Source organism: Syzygium oleosum, unplaced genomic scaffold, assembly GCF_021117445.2.
Source record: "Syzygium oleosum isolate NSW1041296 unplaced genomic scaffold, Sole_v2.1 Sole_v2.23, whole genome shotgun sequence".
Taxonomy (NCBI): domain Eukaryota; kingdom Viridiplantae; phylum Streptophyta; class Magnoliopsida; order Myrtales; family Myrtaceae; genus Syzygium; species Syzygium oleosum.
In genome coordinates this window covers 3,504,795-3,513,332 of record NW_026607507.1, presented here as the reverse complement: position 1 = coordinate 3,513,332, position 8,538 = coordinate 3,504,795, and the positions used below count along the sequence as shown (strand labels likewise).

At 41.6% G+C, this 8,538-nt stretch overlaps 1 protein-coding gene across 1 annotated transcript; it reads right to left on the bottom strand.

The window, feature by feature from the left end:
- Positions 1-2,031: 2,031 nt before the first annotated feature.
- On the bottom strand, positions 2,032-7,457 carry LOC115663589 (prohibitin-1, mitochondrial-like). The gene is made up of 6 exons (XM_056302437.1): positions 7,302-7,457; positions 5,926-6,105; positions 5,096-5,212; positions 3,677-3,847; positions 2,673-2,885; positions 2,032-2,487 (listed from the first exon to the last, which is right to left on the bottom strand). The coding sequence occupies exons 2-6, from the start codon at positions 6,100-6,102 to the stop codon at positions 2,287-2,289; spliced, it is 879 nt and encodes a 292-aa protein (XP_056158412.1). The 5' UTR covers positions 6,103-6,105; positions 7,302-7,457; the 3' UTR covers positions 2,032-2,286.
- Positions 7,458-8,538: the final 1,081 nt, after the last annotated feature.

The following is an 8,538-nucleotide window of genomic DNA, read 5'->3' as shown; positions in this document are numbered from 1 at the left end:
CATTAGTCTAGTATTCTTCTAGAAGAATTTTGGTGTCAATAGGCATGCAGCTTTGCTGATAAAAAGATTGGGGGATGGAGACACTAGTATCTTGGGTATAGGGTTTGACTCCAGTGCTCTATAAGAGACAGAGCAAAAGTCGGAGAGTGAAGAGAGGTAGACATAGGATATATAAAAAAAAGGAGTATTTTCTTAAATGAATGAATGAACGAGAAATGCTTTTTTTCGTTCACAAAAATGTCTAGACATAAATTATTATCGGTAATAAAAATATTTTTATTGTCTTATTAGTTGAAGATATGAGCGATCATTTTTAAGGACCTACACTAAACCGTATCATCAACAACTTGATCCCGCTGGAACCTCATCAAAGGCTCCAACTAACTCGAGCGAGGCATCGCCACTGCCGGTCGATTGTCGCCGTGAACCCATCGAAGCCACCGCAGGCCACTACGAATAGCTGACCAAAAAATTACGTTACCGTGTACGTAAATAAATGTTTCCAAGTTCCTTTTCTTTTCCTTTTTTTTTTATTGAAAGAGCGAAATCGTTGGAACAACCCTGGGGGCAGAGATTACGTCCTGGAAACAAGTCTTCCGATGTCGGTGCCAAACCGGTTTGGGTGGGAAAACAAGTTGGCTTTGGACCATTCGATGTGGATGGACTCGACGCTCACGTCTCCTTAAGCAACCCGTTTTAAACCAAAAACACCAACGCGAAATTCGAATGAAAAGGTTGGGCACTGACGTGATCAAGTACGTGGGGGATGTTGTTTTCGAATATCTGTCGACCTTAGTCCTAAAAAAGGATCTTACATTGCGGGCGTGGATGCAGTGCACCCAAAACCTTTAATGAAACTGAAAGATGGCGTTCTGACACGTCAAAGCGTGAGGCACGTGCAAAGTGATATCGGACCCGACGAAACGATAAGCTCAACGTGACGCAAGGATAAGGTTGAAGAACGTGAGCAATTGACCCGACGCTCTGTTAGGACATTATTCCACTGGACCCAATGCTGGCGTCGGTGGCCAATGCTGCCCCTCGGATGCTGTCCAAGTGATTTGGCCGGTTGTTGTTATTGATTGCCTTTCGGGTAGCCCGGAAGGCCAATTTCTTCCGGACACGTTCTCGGATGATTGGCCGGGCTTTTACCAACCATATGGTTGTTAGCGTTACCGTCATCTCATCATCCACAAGTCGAAAGATTGATTTGCGCGACGTATTGGTTTGCATCAATCACAAGCAAGGGATGTCGTGGCGTCTCGTGTTTGGATTCTCTCGGTATTTCGTGTTTCGCCTTGTGTGAGCGGTGCTCTTATCTCTGTGAACGAGCCGCATCGAATGTTGCTAGCTAGCAACAGGTGCATCATGAAAGTAAGATCGCAGGACCGAACGTTTGAAGTGATTGCAGATGTAAATCGAGTCCTATACTGCTCGATTTCTTCTCACGCTCGAGTTCGTTCACGCTTCGTTGTTACAGGTTGATAGATCCGTGAGAGAATCCGAATGTGAAACGGGAGAGAAAAGGTAAGAAGGAGAGACCTCCTCTTCGTAGAAAGCAAAAGGACGACAGGACAGGACGGGAACATACAAAAGATTTTCTAGAAGCGCATCATGCTGGTGGCCATCGATTTGTCGGGAGACCATCTTGGCGCCGACCAAAGAAATGTCATACAAGTGACGCTGGCTCCGAAGGAATGGTGACGCACAAATTTGGACTTCTTTTCCGGGCGGCTAAAACCCTTGTGAAAACAAGGCTGGATCTTGAGCCATTGGAGAGACACGGGGGAGGCAGGAACTGAGGATGTATGTACCTACAAGAACCACGCATTGCTAAAGGAAGCAACATCTCCTGTGTATGCAGGGGAAAAGATGAGTGCATCGGTAGAAAGAGCTGTAGACTCACTTGGTTTCTCATTGCCCAAATTTGGATCTGAGAGGGAAGTTGGAATACCGATTATACATGTCGAATTCGCCCACACGGAGCGAAACCAACATGAGACAGAGAGAGACAGGCAGCCCGCCCAAAAATGGGAGAACAAACTAAATATCTAAAGGGTTTACTGAATGGCATTATACATGATCAAAACAGTACCTAAAAGATCCGGAGGAGATGGAGTTGTCCATCAGCAGTAGTATATAACTCATCAAAAACAATTTAGTTATTTTGCCAACTCCAAAAAAGGGCAACGGCCATTTACTTTTGTCTGCTCCATTCTAAAATCCTCACTCGGGATGAGACTGACAATAAAGAAGGGGAAAACAGAGCAAGGAGTCCCTACGCGGTTATTTCTTCCCGCCGGCTGAGCTTCCCAAATCCATATCGTGAAGGTTCAGCAAAAGATCGTTGGAATTCAAGAAGACCCTGTTGCTTGAGTTTGAGATCGTCTGCGCGATTTCTCTCGAAGCTTCGATTCTCCTCAGGGTGATGAAAGCAGGATTATTGGCGATGGCTTGCCCAATCAGCTGAGCACTTGTCGCCTCACCCTGTAAACAGCAAAATGCGCATCAGCAGTAAGTTCAGAAAAAGAGCTGAGAGACCATTGAAGCCACCTGTTTTTTTTTTATACTCGTGAGCAATCCAGACAGCCAAGCTCATCATCAAAGAGGAAAATCTTTCTTGTCCTCAAATGTTTCACTAAATAGACTTTCGAACACTTTTCTGCACTTACCTGAGCTCTAATAACAGCACTCTTCTTGTCTTGCTCAGCCTTTTCCACGACAAATTTCGCCCTTTCAGCTTCTTGTGCAGCCACTTGCTTGGCCTCTATAGCAGCAGTAAATTCCTTTCCAAAAGTCAAGCTCGTGATCGACACATCGTCCAGGGCAATGTTGAAATTGGCAGCTCTCTCTGTCAGAATTTTCCGTATTTCTCGACTGACAGCCTTTAAATAGATAGAACAAACTATAAGCAAGGGACATAGAAGTAGAGGAGGGATTGTGAGAATATTGTCTCTGCTTGAAAAATGAGAAATTACAAAAAATCTAGGACTCGGAGTAGAGAATAAAATGTAGAAGGCAAGAGATCAGCAAAATATTTTCTTGTCCATTGTACTTCAGGAAAATCTTCCTTATAAATCGTTGCTTAAATAAATGCAATTAAAATATAGGAGCCTCTCAATGCTCAAGCCCTGAAAACGAGGAACAAATGCAAGAATCTCCACTCCTATGTTGTTCTCGGCAACGTACAGCACTGTTGGACAATCATAATAGGAAAATCTTTCTTATGGATCACCACATAAATGCAATTAAAATATAGGAGCATGTGAATGCACAAGCCCTGCAAACGAGGGGCAAGTGCCAGAATCTCCACTCCTATGTTGTTATAGGCAATGTACAGCACTGTTGGACAAACATAATGGGAAAATCTTTCTTATTAAATCGATACTTAAAAGCAATTAAAATATAGGAGCATCTGAATGCAAAAGCCCTGCAAAAAAGGGGGCAAATGCCAGAATCTCCACTCCATCAGGTTGTTCTCGGCAACTTACAGCGCTGAAAACGCTATTAAACAAGCGCACCAGTGACTCTAATTTGTTGCCTTCATTTTGCTAACATGTTAGCCCCCTCACCAATTAACGGGTGAGAGCCACTAAAAATAACGAGTTATTTCAGCTTCTAGAAAATTGTAGTGAGTCAGTGACTAAAACAATTGTCAACTGCCTTTTGAGCATACCTCTCTCTGAGTAATGAGCTGGCTAGCATTATATTGCGCAACCACAGCCTTCAGAGTTTCATGGATGATCGACGGCAAAACCCTTTCATTGAAATTCTCACCCAGTGTCCGGTATATTGTGGGTAGCTGGTCTGGCACGGGACGAGTGAGAACCCGAAGCCCAATTTTAACCTATGAGACAAAATGCAGGAGTGAGTTCAATGCAAGCAATAGATTTAAAAGGGGATATCTCACCACGTGCCAACCATTTTCATCTGATAGTTTCCCTTTGTTTGAATCAAATGGCACTACCATTACACTGACTTCATAAAAGCAAATCGCAATTTACCAAGCTGAAACCAAAGAACATACAAGTAACACATTTATCAACTACATCTATCTGAATCCTTGCTATCAAAAAGCAGTTAGAACGAAAAAGAAAAATTTAGAAGAGAGGTAGTACTGAAACATAAAGGATAAGTATCTCAAAGGCTGATTTAAACCCAGAAAAGCTACTCAAAGGACCGCTGGAATAGTTTCTCAAATTGTGAAGGACAACAAGTGCGGAGGTATTTACCACTGACATACAATCAGAAACTTCATGCCTATTCTAATGGGAGCTTTAATTTATATCCTGCAACTCAAACTTCTGTTCCGCGGTGGGTATTATCTACTTAGATAAACAGAAAGTAACAACCGACCAAAGATTCCAAAGTACTTTACTTCATACTGATCAAAACTTCACCACAGAAGAAAGACATAATTTAGGATACCTTAAGTCCAATGAAGATAAAGAAAATTAGAATTAATGATGAATGTGAGAACTTTCTGTTGTCCAAAAGAAATGAGAAGGCATGAAATTTAAGAACACGATGGAGGACGGTGATATACTTCATTTCAATGGCTTTAGCCAAAATACTAGAGTCGTAATGAAGCCAAGTGTATCAGTCTCATTCACAGTCAAGTCATCTTTCTGAATCCTTTGAAAAATTAATATAGTAAGTTCAATGTGTATTTCTGTCTAACACCCAACCATAAAAAGCAAGTATATCAACAAGCGTGGATCTTCTGGGAAAATACGAATAATAATTAATCCACTCAATGTCCCACACGCCAAGTAATATTAAGTGATCAGTTAAGATGATCAAAGGCATCCTTGCAAGAGAAATCTCTGTGATAAAGCAGATCTAATTCCGCAAATGTCCAGTTCCCCAATGCAACCATAGAAACCTTATTAGGGGGAATTACATCATAAAAGAATCCAGCACCAAATTACCATAGGGAAAGCCGATCTGCAGTTTCCTATAAGCAAAGTGACTGTATGACTTGGATAAGAGGAAACCAACAATTCTCAGTATCATGATCAAGTAAGAATCATATGTTTTAAACATTTCACAACCAAATGTCGCTGTTACGGCTATTTCTTAATGTGCAGATTACCATTTGGAGGTCACGACTCCCAGATGTACTCTCCACCAAATGAGGTCTTGCACGGACATCGTAGATAACAGGCCTCTCAAACCATGGGATCATTATGTGCGTCCCTTCAGGATAAACCTGCAATTCAATGTGAACTCCATAGGTCAGGAACAATCTGTTGGATCGTGAATGTCTTCAAAACTCAGTAGTGTTCCCCATTAAGAGGTTATATAAAAAAGCATATGCAAAATTCATTGAGATTAAAATTCCATAATGTTCTGATGATCCAGTTTGTTCCATTCGAGAAAATTGACGAAAAATGACATACAGCTAAACCAATCCTGACATAGACCAATTTTTTTCAGATGGTATGAAATGTAAACAACAGCAACACCTCTTTTGGTGAAGGTTTCGAAACCATTTGCAGCTTAAAGACTCTGGTCTTGTCAGATAATTCAATATCACAAAGCCAGCATACAAGAGTTTTCAAATTCCATCTTGTTCTTTGTCTAACTCCTTAAATTAGAAGCATGATGAACAAAAGGGACAAATTTTGCAAGCAAACAGGCAAAGAAGAAAGATGAAATAAGTACTAAACAAGGCGAGAAATTTCTATCTATTTAGTTCAAACAACCGTAGGTGTATAAATAAAATGATATACTAGGTGATAAAATCATAATGAAAGGCCACATTCATAAAAATCGTGACTAGTCAACACTTGCATTAGCCAAGCTCACAAGCAAGTCAAACGGACACAAAAATCATAGGATTGGTGATTGCGATCAAGCAAAGTACATTCTATTGCTTCGAATCTTCGAATAAGAACTTTAAACCTCAAGGGGAAAGATAACCTTGTCTTTTATGCCGCCTAGCCGATTGAATACAATGGCTCGATGACCTCCCTCAACGTTGTAGAGGCTGTTTGTAGCTGCATAAAGGCCAAGGCCACCTATGACTCCCAATTTGAGCAAAGCAGAAGCAGCCCCTCCTCCTGGTACTTTTGGAACTTTGACATTTCTAAAATCCATTTCCTACACCAAGTACAAAAATGATAAACTGGCAGCATATCTCAAATTAAAACCTCACCGACAAAGCAACAATTTAAGCGGGGGGGGGGGGGGAACACAAAAGACAAGCAAATAAATAACTATAGGACTTGAACACATGCATCGTATGAGCTAACGAACTGCATGAGAAGACTGACTACCAGGTGCAAAGTAGAGAAAAGTGAGATTCCACTTTGATATCCCTTCCCCAATACAAAATTTTAATCGATTGACCAATATTCTGTAAAAAGCATAACAGCATAAGAGCAGCAGAGGGGAGTGATGGAACATAACATAGCAAACAATTAGTGGAAGGGCACTGATGACCTTTTAACATAACCCGACTCATGAAACACAGATCAAAAGAGGAACTTTTTGCATGAGGATATCCAATCAAGGCAGCAAAAAAGTTGAGAAAAATTCCATCTCGGCTATCTTCGACTCTTCATCATTTGTCCAGTAGGACAGTAGGACGGAAGAAGTCCAGTCGGACGGAAGAAAATAGCATTTCTCTATTTTGACCAAAACCAAAAGTGCTTCCCCCGCGATTATGAAATCCATTCATCCTCGGCGGCAGGAACAGATGGTTCAGACAAAGCATAATTAAAAAAAAAAAACAAAACAAAACATTTTCCCAGGCACTTGTCTTCGATCTCAACCCGCAATAAGAAAAAGAGAGAATTTTCCAATTCAATCAAGCCATAACATCATAACAGCTGTCCAGAAAAACCTCCAAAGATTTCTTTTGCCCTTGCAAAACCAGCCACGACGGAAAAAATGCAGCTCGGGCAAACGAAAGCTCGAAACTTTCTTCAAGTAATTCTAAGCTCCAGAAAACAAGCTCACAGCAACCAAACACACATTCCACCTCCAGAAGATGAAGATGAAAAAACTAATGCCGTCCAGTAATCACAATCCTCAGGCAATGGAAACCACTGAAACGCATATAAACCAGCGTCCACACAGCGATTCTCAACAACGCCCAGCTTACCCGCCCCATTATCAAGCACAGAAACCCCTCTACCTCCGACCGGAAGACATTGGGTCACTCCGAATCGGGTCAAATAGGCGAACCAAACCAAACCCAAATGCAAAAGAACAAAAAAAGAGGAAAGCAAAAATTCGTCCACGACGAGAGAAACGAAAGCAGATCCCCCAACACCCAGTTCGGTACGGCATACCTGAGATAAGCTCAGCAACCGGCCGGAGAAATCGGAGAAAATGGGGGGAGGCGGCAGTGAAGCGAGACGGCGAGAGGGTCGCAGTCGTCGCTGTGCTGAACCAGTCGGTACCTTCACCGAGCGAGGAGAGGGAGAGGGAGAGGGAGAAGGGGTTTTGAGGGTTTAATGGTGGTTCCTCTTCTCTGCCGTGACGGAAAAGCCAGGGGGAAGCGGCGGTTTTGGGCCGCGCCGGCCCAATACCCGCTTCCTTAACGGGTCGGTCCGACATCCCCTTTATTTCGCCCCATGATTCTTTCCTTGGAGAAAATTTAAGGAATTTTCGGAACACTTAGGCTGCGTTTGATCGTCCGGATTTCTAAACAGGATATGACTGAATAGGATAGGATAAGAAATCTTCGGATTTCTTCATATCCTATCCACTATTTGGTGGACTACGGATTTAAAGTCGGATAGGATAATTTTTTTTTTTTTTGCTATTCACAGGTCCAGAGGAGTCGGTGAAGGAAAAAAAGCCGAGAAATTTTTTTGGTGAAAGTGCACAAGGTGTGGGGATGAAGATGATGGCGAGTGGAGCATAGGGTTTCTGAAAAAATAGACATTAGAAATCCTATCCAGGTCTATCCAACCCCCCTCGGATTTTTTTATCCGGGCTATATCCGGTTTATATCCGACCTTATCCTATCCTGGACCACCACTAAACACAGGATAGGATAAAACATATCCTATCCTGGCTTTTATCCGGTCGACCAAGCGCAGCCTTACGCCTTTGATAACAACCATTCGATCGAAAAGGCTCGGTGGTCCGTTTGGTTTGCGGAAAAATTAGATTTATGAAAACTGCCTGACTGCATAATTTCACACGAAAGTTTATTGCATGTGTGAAAGCGATACATCACGGCATCTCTTCGTGCTAATTCAATGGAAGAAAAGTTTATATTCACGCTATTTTTAGGCTGGTAATTTCTGAAAATAGTCGGTTAATGTGTGTGGTTACTAACCAAGGCAAACAAAGATTAGTAACCCGATAGAATAGTTGATAGATTTAAAAGAATTAATTGGTAACTAATTCAAATTGGATTTGGCATATCAAAGTTATACGATAATTTGATCTAACAAAAGTTGGTATTATGTTGGTAATTTCTTAAAGGTTGGTAAGTTATGGGGATAAAAGTTGGTAAGTTAGTACAAAAAATTGCTTTTGTCAAAGACAATTGATAATATTGTAATAGTATTAGCA